This window comes from Narcine bancroftii, unplaced genomic scaffold (assembly GCF_036971445.1).
Source record: "Narcine bancroftii isolate sNarBan1 unplaced genomic scaffold, sNarBan1.hap1 Scaffold_118, whole genome shotgun sequence".
In the NCBI taxonomy this organism is placed as follows: domain Eukaryota; kingdom Metazoa; phylum Chordata; class Chondrichthyes; order Torpediniformes; family Narcinidae; genus Narcine; species Narcine bancroftii.
The window spans coordinates 934,390-949,485 of NW_027211853.1; the positions used below are offsets into that span (position 1 = coordinate 934,390).

Sequence of the window (15,096 nt, forward strand, 5' to 3'; positions counted from 1 at the left end):
GTGGTCTTGTATTTCCTTGTGACAGGAAAGGAGGGGACTTGAGCTCTGCTTCCCTGTTCTCTCCCAACAACTGATCCTAATTCTCCTCATATTTTTGCTGAATCATTGCAATTAAACACAGTTTGAATTTCCAGACTTTACTGTGGCATTCCCTGAAAAAAATTATTTCCCGCCACTCAGATTTTTTCACAGAGTCATAAAGTTTCCCAGCGTAGAAACAGGCCCTTTGGGCCAACTACAGATTGACTGTCGAGTTCAGTGCATGACGTCACATTCAACCCTGAGATTCTTGTTCCTGTAGGCGAGGCAGAGTTATCACTTCTTGGTCATGCCAAAAAGAACCAACTCAACCTACGCAGGGAAACAAATAAAGAACAATTGGGAACAAATGGTGCCATATAGATTCCGATTTATTGGCAAGTACACACATAAAAACTCAGAGATTCATTTTTCCTCTGGACAGACACAAATACCACTTATTGGAAGTCTAAAAAACTGTACACAACATACACATGTAAACACATGAAGAACTGTAAACAAAGTGTACAATACATTGGAAAAAAATAGCTAAAATCTAAGCATAAGAGTCCTTAAATGAGTCCTGTAAGCCAACTACCCAGAGCCGACGTAACCCCACTACTCACAGCTGCCTTAAACCCACTACCCAGAGCCGCCATAACACCGCCACCCAGAGCCGCCGTAAACCCACCACGCCATAACCCTACCACCGAGAGGTGCCGTAACCCCACCACCCAGAGCTACCATAACCCCACTACCCAGAGCTACCATAACCCCACTTCACAGACCCACCATATCCAAACTACCCAGAATCACCGTAACCCCACTACCCAGAGCCAGCGTAACCCGACTACCCAGGCCACCATAACCCCACTAAACAGAGCCACCATAACCCCACTATCCAGAGCCGTCGTAACCCCACTAACCAAAGCCACAGTAATCCCCACTACCCAGCGCCAATGTAACCCCACTACCCAGAGCCACCGTAACCCCACTACCCTAGCCACCATAACCCAACCACCCAGAGCAACCGTAAACCCACTCTCCAGAGCCACCGTAACCCCACTACCCGGAGCCACAATAACCCGACTGCCCAGAGTCATCGTGACCCGACTACCCAGAGCCACCGTAACCAAACTACCCAGAGCCACCGTACCCACACTACCCAAGCCACCGTAATCCAACTACCCAGAGCCACCGTAACTCCACGACCCAGAGCCGCCGTAACCCCACTACCCAGAGCGACCGTAACCCCACGACCCAGAGCCACTGTAACCCCATGACCCAGAGCCACCGTAACCCCACTATCCAGAGGCACCGTAACCCCACTACCCAGGGTCACCGTAGCCCGACAACCCAGAGCCACCGTAACCCCACTACCCAGAGCCACCTTAATCACACTACACAGAGCCACCGAAACACCACGACCCAGAGCCGCCATAACCCCACTAACCTGAGCTGCCGTAACCCCACCACCCTGAGGCGCCGTAACTCCACCACCCAGTGGCGCCGTCACCCCACGACCCAGAGCTGCCTTAACCCAATGACCCAGAGCCGCCGTAACCCCATGACCCAGAGACGCCATAGCCCCACTACACAGAGCCGCCGTAACCCATTACACAGAGCCGCCGTAACCCATTACACAGAGCCGCCGTAACCCCACTACCCAGTGTCGCCATAACCCCATTACCCAGAGCCGCCGTAATCCCACGACCAGGAGCCACTGTAACTCCACGACCCAGAGCCATCGTAATCCCACGACCAAGAGCCACCGTAACCCCACAACCAAGAGCCACCGTAACCCCACTACCCAGACCCACCATAACCCCACTACCCAGCGCCGCTGAAACACCACTAATCAAAGCCGCCGTAACCCCACTACCCAGAGCAGCCGTAACACCACCACCCAGAGGCGCCGTAATCCCACCATCCAGAGCTGCCGTATTCCCACCAGCCAGAGCCGCTGTAACCGCACTATCCAGAGCCGCCGTAACCCCACTAGCCAGAGCCGCCGTATCCCCACTATCCAGAGCCGCTGTAACCCCATTACCCACAGCCACCGAAACCCCACCACCCATAGCTGCCGTAACACCACCACCCAGAGCCACCGTAACACCACTACCCAGAGCCACCATAACCCCACAACCCAGAGCCACCATAACCCAACTACCCAGGGTCACCGTAACCCGACTACCCAGATACACCGTAATCCCACGACCCAGAGCCACCGTAACCCCCACGACCCAGAGCCACCGTAACCCCACTACCAAGTGCCACCGTAACCCCACGACCCAGAGCCACCGTAACCCCACTACCCTGAGCCACCGTATCCCCACTACCCAGAACCGCCGTAAACCCACTAACCAGAGCCGCCATAACCCCACCACCCAGAGGTGCCGTAATCCCACCACACAGAGAAACTGTAACCCCACTACACAGAGCCACCGTAAACCCACGACACAGAGCCACCGTAACCCCACTACCCAGAGCCACCGTAAACCCACTAACCAGAGCCACCATGACCCCCACTACCCAGAGCCACTGTAAACCCACTACCCAGAGCCACGGTAACCCCACTACCCAGAGCCACTATAACCCCAAGACCCAGAGCCACCATAACCCCACGATCCAGAGCCAGGGTAACTCCACTAACCAGAGCCACCTTAATCCCACTACCCAGATCCACCGAAACCCCACTAACGAGTGCCACCATAACCCCATTACCCAGAGCCACCGTAACCCCACTACCCAGAGCCACCGTAACCCAAGTACCCAGGGTCACCGTAACCCGACTACCCAGATCCACCGTAATCCCACGACCCAGAGCCACCGTAACCCCACTACAAAGTGCCACCATAACCCCACGACCCAGAGCCACCGTAACCCCACTAACCAGAGCCGCAGTAACCCCACCACCCAGAGGTGCCGTAATCCCACCACACAGAGACACCGTAAACCCACCACCCATAGCCGCTGTAATCCCATCACCCAGAAACAACGTAACCCCACTACCCAGAGCCGCCGTAACCCCACTACCCAGAGCCACCGTAACCCCACTACCCAGAGCCGCTGTAACCCCACTACCCAGAGCCACCGTAACGGCACTACCCAGTGCCACCGTAACCCCCACAACCCAGAGCCGCCGTAACCCCACTAACCAGAACCGCCGTAATCCCACCACCCTGAGGCGCTGTAACTCCACCACCCAGTGGCGCCGTCACCCCACGACCCAGAGCTGCCTTAACCCAATGACCCAGAGCCGCCGTAACCCCATGACCCAGAGACGCCATAGCCCCACTACACAGAGCCGCTGTAACCCATTACACAGAGCCGCCGTAACCCATTACGCAGAGCCGCCGTAACCCCACGGCCCAGATTGCCGTAATCCCACGACCCAGAGCCGCCGTAACCCCACTACCCAGAGCCACCATAACCCCACAACCCAGAGACGCAGTAAACACACGACCCAGAGCCCCCATAACCCCAAGACCCAGAGCCGTCATAACACCACCACCCATGGCCGACGTAACCCCACCACCCAGAGCCACCGTAACCCCACGACCCAGAGTCACCATAACCCCACGACCCAGAGCCACCGTAACCCCCACAACCCCGAGCCACCGTAACCCCACTACCCATAGCCACCGTAACCCCACCAGCCAGAGTTGCCGTAACCCCACCACCCATAGCCGCCGTAACTCCACCACCAAGAGCCACCATAACCCCACTACCCAGAGCCACTGTAACCCCACTACCCAGAGCCGCTGTAACCCCACTACCCAGAAACGCCGTAACCCCATTACCCAGAGCCGCCGTAACCCCAATACCCAGAGCCGCCATAACCCCACAACCCAGAGCCGCCCTTACCCAACTACCCAGAGCCGCCGTAACCCCACTACCCAGAGTCGCCGTAACCCCTCTACCCAGAGCCACCGTAACCCCACAACCCAGAGCCGCCGTAACCCCACGAGCCAGAGCCACCGTAACCCCACGACTGAGAACCGCCATAACCTCATGACCCAGAGCCACTGTGACCCCACGATCCAGAGCTGCCGTAACCCCACTACCCAGAGCCGCCATATCTCCACGACCTAGAGCCGCCGTAACCCCAATACCCAGAGCCGCCGTAACCCCACAACCCAGAGCCGCACATACCCAACTACCCAGGGCCGCCGTAACCCCACTACCCAGAGTCGCTGTAACCCCTCTACCCAGAGCCGTTGTAACCCCACAACCCTGAGCCGCCATAATCCCACGACCCAGAGCCGCCGTAACCCCATGACCCAGAGCCACCGTAACCCCACGATTGAGAGCCGCCATAACCTCATGACCCAGAGCCACTGTGAACCTATGATCCAGAGCCGCCGTAACCCCACAACCCAGAGCCGCCGTAACCCCACGACCCAGAGCCGCCGTAACCCCACTAGCCAGATCCGCCGTAACCCCACTAGCCAGAGCCGCCTCAACCCGACTACCCAGAGCCGCCGTAACCCCACTACCCAGAGCCGCCGTAACCCCACTACCCAGAGCCGCCGTATCCCCACTACACAGAGTCACCGTAACCCCACTACCCAGAGCCGCCGTAACCCCACTACCCAGAGCTGCCGTGACCCCACTACCCAGAGCCGCCATAACCCCACTACCCAGAGCCGTCGTAACCCTACTACCCTGAGCCGCCGTAACCCCACTACCCAGAGCCACCGTAACCCCCACTACCCAGAGCCACCGTAACCCCACTACCCAGGGCCACTGTAACCCCACCCTGTGCAGTGGCATTTCTAGTTGGGACGTGCCTTTGTTTTTGATCATTTGAAAACAGCTTAAATGTACTTATAAATACCACTGATATTATTATTTTACATTCTAAAAAATTCCAAATTCTGAAAGTGTCTGGTCCACAGGATGTCGGATAAATGATTGAGCACCTGGAAACAGAAAGAAGAAAGAGTTAGAGAAGAGAAATCAAACTATTATATAAACACAATATCATAACAGTCCAATGAGAACAAGGTTGTAAATTACTTCAACAATTATAACATGGCGAATTGTAAAAAGTCACAAAATTATATAATACGACAAATTCTATCCTCTCACCTTCTGAACTTCTCGGGTAAGTACAAATAATTTCACTACCATTAAAGTAAAACACAAAATAATAAAGCAAGTTTCTAGTGATCTCATAAATTAGGAAAATATTGAATAAAAGGAGCCCATAAGCAGAGAAGGATTAAATGTGATCAAGGTAGAAGAACATCGGAGATTCCCCAAACTATCTTTTCCTTTAGCAGGCCCTTTCCACATCCAGAAGGACTATTACACAGCTGACATCCGCCAGGAGGCGCAGTCCAAATCCGGCACCTGTCAGACAGACCATCCCACAACAGGCACCTGACCAATCCTCATCTGGCATCTGGGAGGTGGACTATCCACACCTGGCACCTGGCAGGTGGACCATTCCACATCTAGCAGGCAGACCATTCCACATCTTGCAGGCAGACCATCCCACATCTGGCACCTGGCAGGCGGACCATTCCACATCTGGCAACTGGTAGGCGGACAATTCCACATCTGGCATCTGGCAGGAGGACCATCCCACATCTGGCATATGGCAGCAAAGCTATTCCACATCTGGCATCTAGCAGCAGGAACATTCCACGTTCGGCATCTGAAAGGTGGACTGTTCCACATCTGGCAGGCCGACCATTCCACATCCGGCATCTTGCAGCAGAAACATTCCACATCCGGCATCTGGGATTTGGAGGATTCCACATCAAGCAGGAGGAAGAGACTACTGGGGAAATGACCAACTCACACATACCAGAAGCAACACCAAATTAACAAAGGAGTCTGCAGATTTTCACGAATGTCAAATTCCTAAGCATTAAAATTCTGAGGATCTGTCATGGAGTCTCCATGGTGATGCATTCAAAAAAAGGGCTATTGGTTATACTGTGTGATATGCCTGAGGAGATTCATTATTGCAATGAAGACACACCTTAACCTCCACAGGTGTACTATGCAGATCATTCTGGTAGGTTGCATCACTGCCTGGTCTGGAGGTGCCATCTCTCAGGAAAATGATAATTTCGAGAGGGTGTTTAACTCTCCCTGTAACATCACAGGCACCAGAATTCACTCCAGTCAGAATCTATATATGACATGCTGTCTTAAAATAAAAGTCTCTATCATGGAAAACCTCCACCACACCAGACCATAACTTCCTCACTCTACTATCATTGGATAAGGTACTGGAGCCTGAGGAATAGAGGTCAATGCCACCATGTCAGTTTCTTCCCTGATGCCACCAGATCCTGTATAATCAGTGAGCCAAAGACACAGCCTTGCTTTTTTGTGCACTGTTAAATTTATTTTTAAGAGTAGTTCTGAACGATGGTTATAAGATGAATGTTTGCTCCATCCTGCTGCCCTAAATCACCAAATATTAGGACATGTTCTTGACAATAAATCCTGATTCTGAACCTGACAAGATATGAAAGGTATCTTCACAAAAAGTGGAAATAGGTGCATGAGACCAAAAAATATGTAAACAATTACCTTCCCAGCAGGAGGCACACTGCACATCCGGCATCCGGATTGAGGCTCTTTCCACATCCGGCAGGAGGACTATTCCACATCCAGCATCTGGCAGGAGTCCCATTCCACATCCGGCAGGAGGCCCATTTCACATCCGGCATCCGGATGGAGGCCCATTCCACATCCGGCAGGAGAACTAAGCCACATCCGGCATCTGGCAGGAGGCCCTTTCCACATCCGGCAGGAGAACTAAGCCACATCCGGCATCTGGCAGGAGGCCCTTTCCACATCCGGCTGGTGGCCCATTTCATATCCGGTACCCGGCAGGAGGCCTATTGCTTCAAAGGCATGAGGCTCTCTTTTAAAATATTTCCAGTGGCCTTTAAGAAACAGGAAACAAACAGAAGCCATTAATCAATGGTAATACATAAAAAGGAAGATTCATATAAAATACAAATTATAAAAATAATTGATCATGTCTAACCATTATATCATAACAAACAGAAATAAAGTGATAAACATTTAAACAATTATAACATATGTCTAATAGAACATGATTTAAAGAGTATACGATACTCCAAATTCCTTCCCCTTCCCTTCTGAAGTTCTTTAGTGAGTACATAATATTTCACTATCATTAAAGAAACACAAACATATAAAGCAAGGTCCCAATGATTAAATGTTACAAAAATGTTGAATTAAAGGTGCCCATGGACACAGAATGATTAAATGTGAATCTGTGGAAGAACATCTGATTAATTCAAAGTAAGGCCTGCCACCAAATTACAGCGTAATGTTGTGTTTTTAGGGGCAACAGCATATTTCCAACTCATCAATATTGAACGTCGAGCAACAAGGGAGGCAAAAGAGATGACATGTGGTTAATTCATAGTTCAATTCATTTAGGTTGTCTCTGTTGATCCAAAAGGAGCAATTTTGGATGAGTTATCAACTTCAGGACGTCCTTCAATACCATTGTTCCCTCAGTGCTGGTCAAAAATCAACTAACTCTATCCCTCTGTACCTTACTCTGCAATTGGATCTTTGACATTCTCATTGGAAGACCACAGTCAGGATGAATTGGAAACAAGGTCTCTTCCCCACTGATCATCAACACAGGCGCAGTCCAAGGATGTGTGCTTAGCCCCCTGCTCAACTCTCTGTAAACCCATGACTGTGTGTGGTGAGCCATAATTCCATTGCTATCGACATGTTGGCGGATGACACCACAATTGTCAGCAAACAATAAATCGCAATGATGAAGCGAAGAAGGAAGGACATAGATCACCTGATTGAATGCTAACAAATCAAACTTTTCACTCAATGTCAACAAAACAATGGATAAGATTTTGGATTCTGCAGGAAGTCAAAAGAACACGACCCAGTCTTCATGGAGGTCTCAGGAGTGCAGATGTTCGCGAACGTCAAATTCCTAAGCATTAAAACTCTGAGGATCTGTCATGGCGCCTCCATGGTGATGCTTTCACAAAAGAGCCTCACCATTGGCTATACCGTGTGATGTGCCTGAGGAGATTCATTATCGCAATGAAGACACTCCTTAACCTCCACAGGTGTACTATGCAGATCTTTCTGGTAGGTTGCATCACTGCCTGGTCTGGAGGTGCCATATCTCAGGAAAATCATAATTTCGAGAGGGTTTTTATCTCTCCCTGTAACATCACAGGCAGTAGAATTCACTCCAGTCAGAATCTATACATGACTTGCTGTCTTAAAATAAAAGTCTCTATCACAGAAAACCTCCACAATCCAGACCATAACTTCCTCACTCTACTATCATTGGATAAGGTACTGGAGCCTGAGGAATAGAGGTCAATGCCACAATGTCAGTTTCTTCCCTGATGCCACCAGATCCTGTATAATCAATGAGCCAAAGACACAGCCTTGCTTTTTTGTGCACTGTTAACTTTATTTTTAAGAGTAGTTCTGAACGATGGTTATAAGATGAATGTTTGCTCCATCCTGCTGCCCCAAATCACCAAATATTAGGACATGTTCTTGACAATAAATCCTGATTCTGAACCTGACAAGATATGAAAGGTATCTTCACAAAAAGTGGAAATAGGTGCATGAGACCAAAAAATATGTAAACAATTACCTTCCCAGCAGGAGGCACACTGCACATCCGGCATCCGGATTGAGGCTCTTTCCACATCCGGCAGGAGGACTATTCCACATCCAGCATCCGGCAGGAGTCCCATTCCACATCCGGCAGGAGGCCCATTTCACATCCGGCATCCGGATGGAGGCCCATTCCACATCCGGCAGGAGGACTAAGCCACATCCGGCATCTGGCAGGAGGCCCTTTCCACATCCGGCTGGTGGCCCATTTCATATCCGGTACCCGGCAGGAGGCCCATTGCTTCAAAGGCATGAGGCTCTCTTTTAAAATATTTTCAGTGGCCTTTAAGAAACAGGAAAAAAACAGAAGCCATTAATCAATGGTAATACATAAAAAGGAAGATTCAGATAAAATACAAATTATAAAAATAAATTGATCATGTCTAACCATTATATCATAACAAACTGAAATAAAGTAATAAACATTTAAACAATTATAACATATGTCTAATAGAACATGATTTAAAGAGTATACGATACTCCAAATTCCTTCCCCTTCCCTTCTGAAGTTCTTTAGTGAGTACATAAAATTTCACTAACATTAAAAAACACAAAATATAAAGCAAGGTCCCAGTGATTAAATGTTACAAAAATGTTGAATTAAAGGTGCCCATGGACACAGAATGTTTAAATGTGAATCTGTGGAAGAACATCTGATCAATTCAAAGTTAGGCCTGCCACCATATCACAGAGGAATTGAGTATTTTTAGGGGCAACAGCATCTTTCCAACTCATCAATATTGAACGTTGAGCAACAAGGGAGGCAAAAGAGACGACATGTGGTTAATTCATAGTTCAATTCATTTAGGTTGTCTCTGTTGATCCAAAAGGAGCAATTTTGGATGAGTTATCAACTTCAGGACGTCCTTCAATACCATTGTTTCCTCAGTTCTGGTCAAAAATCAACTAACTCTATCCCTCTGTACCTCACTCTGCAATTGGATCTTTGACATTCTCATTGGAAGACCATAGTCAGGACGAATTGGAAACAAGGTTTCTTTCCCACTGATCATCAACACAGGCGCAGTCCAAGGATGTGTGCTTAGCCCCCTGCTCTACTCTCTGTAAACCCATGACTGTGTGTGGTGAGCCATAATTCCATTGCTATCGACATGTTGGCGGAAGACACCACAATTGTCAGCAAACAATAAATGGCAATGATAAACCGAAGATGGAAGGACATAGATTAGCTGGTTGAATGCTAACAAATCAAACTTTTCACTCAATGTCAACAAAACAAAGGATAAGATTTTGGATTCTGCAGGAAGTCAAAAGAACATGACCCAGTCTTCATAGAGGTCTCAGGAGTGCAGATGTTCACGAACGTCAAATTCCTAAGCATTAAAACTCTGAGGATCTGTCATGGCGCCTCCATGGTGATGCTTTCACAAAAGAGCCTCACCATTGGCTAAACTGTGTGATGTGCCTGAGGAGATTCATTATCGCAATGAAGACACACCTTAACCTCCACAGGTGTACTATGCAGATCAATCTGGTAGGTTGCATCACTGCCTGGTCTGGAAGTGCCATATCTGAGGAAAATCATAATTTTGAGAGGGTGTTTATCTCTCCCTGTAACATCACAGGCACCAGAATTCACTCCAGTCAGAATCTATACATGACATGCTGTCTTAAAATAAAAGTCTCTATCATGGAAAACCTCCACCACCCAGACCATAACTTCCTCACTCTACTATCATTGGATAAGGTACTGGAGCCTGAGGAATAGAGGTCAATGCCACCATGTCAGTTTCTTCCCTGATGCCACCAGATCCTGTATAATCAATGAGCCAAAGACACAGCCTTGCTTTTTTGTGCACTGTTAACTTTATTTTTAAGAGTAGTTCTGAACGATGGTTATAAGATGAATGTTTGCTCCATCCTGCTGCCCCAAATCACCAAATATTAGGACATGTTCTTGACAAAAAATCCTGATTCTGAACCTGACAAGATATGAAAGGTATCTTCACAAAAAGTGGAAATAGGTGCATGACACCAAAAAATATATAAACAATTACCTTCCCAGCAGGAGGCACACTGCACATCCGGCATCCGGATTGAGGCTCTTTCCACATCCGGCAGGAGGACTATTCCACATCCAGCATCCGGCAGGAGTCCCATTCCACATCCGGCAGGAGGCCCATTTCACATCCGGCATCCGGATGGAGGCCCATTCCACATCCGGCAGGAGGACTAACCACATCCGGCATCTGGCAGGAGGCCCATTCCACATCCGGCTGGTGGCCCATTTCATATACGGTACCCGGCAGGAGGCCCATTGCTTCAAAGGCATGAGGCTCTCTTTTAAAATATTTCCAGTGGCCTTTAAGAAACAGGAAACAAACAGAAGCCATTAATCAATGGTAATACATAAAAAGGACGATTCAGATAAAATACAAATTATAAAAATAATTGATCATGTCTAACCATTATATCATAACAAACAGAAATAAAGTGATAAACATTTAAACAATTATAACATATGTCTAATAGAACATGATTTAAAGAGTATAGGATACTACAAATTCCTTCCCCTTCCCTTCTGAAGTTCTTTAGTGAGTACATAAAATTTCACTATCATTAAAGAAACACAAACATATAAAGCAAGGTCCCAATGATTAAATGTTACAAAAATGTTGAATTAAAGGTGCCCATGGACACAGAATGTTTAAATGTGAATCTGTGGAAGAACATCTGATTAATTCAAAGTTAGGCCTGCCACCATATCACGGAGTAATTGAGTGTTTTTAGGGGCAACAGCATCTTTCCAACTCATCAATATTGAACGTCGAGCAACAAGGGAGGCAAAAGTGATGACATGTGGTTAATTCATAGTTCAATTCATTTACTTTGGCTCTGTTGATCCAAAAGGAGCAATATTAGATTAGTTATCCACTTCAGGACGTCCTTCAATACCATTGTTTCCTCAGTTCTGGTCAAAAATCAACTAACTCTATCCCTCTGTACCTTACTCTGCAATTGGATCTTTGACATTCTCATTGGAAGACCACAGTCAGGACGAATTGGAAACAAGGTCTCTTCCCCACTGATCATCAACACAGGCGCAGTCCAAGGATGTGTGCTTAGTCCCCTGCTCTACTCTCTGTAAACCCATGACTGTGTGTGGTGAGCCATAATTCCATGGCTATCAACATGTTGGCGGATGACACCACAATTGTCAGCAAACAATAAATGGCAATGATGAAGCGAAGAAGGAAGGACATAGATTAGCTGGTTAAATGCTAACAAATCAAACTTTTCACTCAATGTCAACAAAACAAAGGATAAGATTTTGGATTGTGCAGGAAGTCAAAAGAACACGACCCAGTCTTGATGGAGGTCTCAGGAGTGCAGATGTTTGCAAACGTCAAATTCCTAAGCATTAAAACTCTGAGGATCTGTCATTGCGCCTCCATGGTGATGCTTTCACAAAAGAGCCTCACCATTGGCTATACCGTGTGATGTGCCTGAGGAGATTCATTATCGCAATGAAGACACTCCTTAACCTCCAAAGGTATACTATGCAGATCATTCTGGTAGGTTGCATCACTGCATGGTCTGGAGGTGCCATATCTCAGGAAAATCATAATTTCGAGAGGGTTTTTATCTCTCCCTGTAACATCACAGGCAGTAGAATTCACTCCAGTCAGAATCTATACATGACTTGCTGTCTTAAAATAAAAGTCTCTATCACAGAAAACCTCCACCATCCAGACCATAACTTCCTCACTCTACTATCATTGGATAAGGTACTGGAGCCTGAGGAATAGAGAGAGGTCAATGCCACAATGTCAGTTTCTTCCCTGATGCCACCAGATCCTGTATAATCAATGAGCCAAAGACACAGCCTTGCTTTTTTGTGCACTGTTAACTTTATTTTTAAGAGTAGTTCTGAACGATGGTTATAAGATGAATGTTTGCTCCATCCTGCTGCCCCAAATCACCAAATATTAGGACATGTTCTTGACAATAAATCCTGATTCTGAACCTGACAAGATATGAAAGGTATCTTCACAAAAAGTGGAAATAGGTGCATGAGACCAAAAAATATGTAAACAATTACCTTCCCAGCAGGAGGCACACTGCACATCCGGCATCCGGATTGAGGCTCTTTCCACATCCGGCAGGAGGACTATTCCACATCCAGCATCCGGCAGGAGTCCCATTCCACATCCGGCAGGAGGCCCATTTCACATCCGGCATCCGGATGGAGGCCCATTCCACATCCGGCAGGAGGACTAAGCCACATCCGGCATCTGGCAGGAGGCCCTTTCCACATCCGGCTGGTGGCCCATTTCATATCCGGTACCCGGCAGGAGGCCCATTGCTTCAAAGGCATGAGGCTCTCTTTTAAAATATTTTCTGTGGCCTTTAAGAAACAGAAAACAAACAGAAACCAAAAATCAATGGTAATACATAAAAAGGAAGATTCAGATAAAATACAAATTATAAAAATAAATTGATCATGTCTAACCATTATATCATAACAAACAGAAATAAAGTGATAAACATTTAAACAATTATAACATATGTCTAATAGAACATGATTTAAAGAGTATACGATACTCCAAATTCCTTCCCCTTCCCTTCTGAAGTTCTTTAGTGAGTACATAAAATTTCACTAACATTAAAAAACACAAACATATAAAGCAAGGTCCCAGTGATTAAATGTTACAAAAATGTTGAATTAAAGGTGCCCATGGACACAGAATGTTTAAATGTGAATCTGTGGAAGAACATCTGATCAATTCAAAGTTAGGCCTGCCACCATATCACAGAGGAATTGAGTATTTTTAGGGGTAACAGCATCTTTCCAACTCATCAATATTGAACGTCGAGCAACAAGGGAGGCAAAAGAGACGACATGTGGTTAATTCATAGTTCAATTCATTTAGGTTGTCTCTGTTGATCCAAAAGGAGCAATATTAGATTAGTTATCCACTTCAGGACATCCTTCAATACCATTGTTCCCTCAGTGCTGGTCAAAAAGCAACTAACTCTATCCCTCTGTACCTTACTCTGCAATTGGATCTTTGACATTCTCATTGGAAGACCACAGTCAGGATGAATTGGAAACAAGGTCTCTTTCCCACTGATCATCAACACAGGCGCAGCACAAGGATGTGTGCTTAGCCCCCTGCGCTACGCTCTGTAAACCCATGACTGTGTGTGGTGAGCCATAATTCCATTGCTATCGACATGTTGGCGGAAGACACCACAATTGTCAGCAAATAATAAATGGCAATGATGAAGCGAAGAAGGAAGGACATAGATCAGCTAGTTGATTGCTAACAAATCAAACTTTTCACTCAATGTCAACAAAATAAAAGATAAGATTTTGGATTCTGCAGGAAGTCAAAAGAACACGACCCAGTCTTCACAGAGGTCTCAGGAGTGCAGATGTTCGCGAACGTCAAATTCCTAAGCATTAAAACTCTGAGGATCTGTCATGGAGCCTCCATGGTGATGCTTTCACAAAAAAGCCTCACCATTAGCTATACTTTGAGATGTGCCTGACTAGATTCATTATCGCAATGAAGACACACCTTAACCTCCACAGGTGTACTATGCAGATCATTCTGGTAGGTTGCATCACTGCCTGGTCTGGAGGTGCCATCTCTCAGGAAAATCATAATTTCGAGAGGGTGTTTAACTCTCCCTGTAACATCACAGGAACTAGAATTCACTCCCGTCAGAATCGACACATGACTTGCTGTCTTAAAATAAAAGTCTCTATCGTGGAAAACCTCCACCACCCAGACCATAACTTCCTCACTCTCTCACTCTACTATCATTGGATAAGGTACTGGAGCCTGAGGAATAGAGGTGAATGCCACAATGTCAGTTTCTTCCCAGATGCCACCAGATCCTGTATAATCAATGAGCCAAAGACACAGCCTTGCTTTTTTGTGCACTGTTAACTTTATTTTTAGGAGTAGTTCTGAACGATGGTTATAAGATGAATGTTTTCTCCATCCTGCTGCCCCAAATCACCAAATATTAGGACATGTTCTTGACAATAAATCCTGATTCTGAACCTGAGCAGATATGAAAGGTATCTTCACAAAAAGTGGAAATAGGTGCATGAGACCAAAAAATATGTAAACAATTACCTTCCCAGCAGGAGGCACACTGCACATCCGGCATCCGGATTGAGGCTCTTTCCACATCCGGCAGGAGGACTATTCCACATCCAGCATCCGGCAGGAGTCCCATTCCACATCCGGCAGGAGGCCCATTTCACATCCGGCATCGGGATGGAGGCCCATTCCACATCCGGCAGGAGGACTAACCACATCCGGCATCTGGCAGGAGGCCCTTTCCACATCCGGCTGGTGGCCCATTTCATATCCGGTACCCGGCAGGAGGCCCATTGCTTCAAAGGCATGAGGCTCTCTTTTAAAA

The 15,096-nt window shown here is 47.1% G+C and overlaps 1 protein-coding gene across 1 annotated transcript; it reads right to left on the reverse strand.

Annotated features, from left to right (window-relative positions):
* Nucleotides 1-392: 392 nt before the first annotated feature.
* Nucleotides 393-6,899, reverse strand: LOC138750336 (ice nucleation protein-like). Its single transcript, XM_069912413.1, has 2 exons — nt 6,574-6,899; nt 393-4,943 (listed from the first exon to the last, which is right to left on the reverse strand). The coding sequence occupies exon 2, from the start codon at nt 4,825-4,827 to the stop codon at nt 3,433-3,435; it is 1,395 nt and encodes a 464-aa protein (XP_069768514.1). The 5' UTR covers nt 4,828-4,943; nt 6,574-6,899; the 3' UTR covers nt 393-3,432.
* Between the last annotated feature and the right edge of the window lie 8,197 nt (nt 6,900-15,096).

What these genes read in the sequence shown, in the direction of transcription:
- LOC138750336 (XM_069912413.1), bottom strand. Translation starts at nt 4,827, where the DNA reads ATGATCAAAAACAAAGGCACGTCCCAACTAGAAATGCCACTGCACAGG.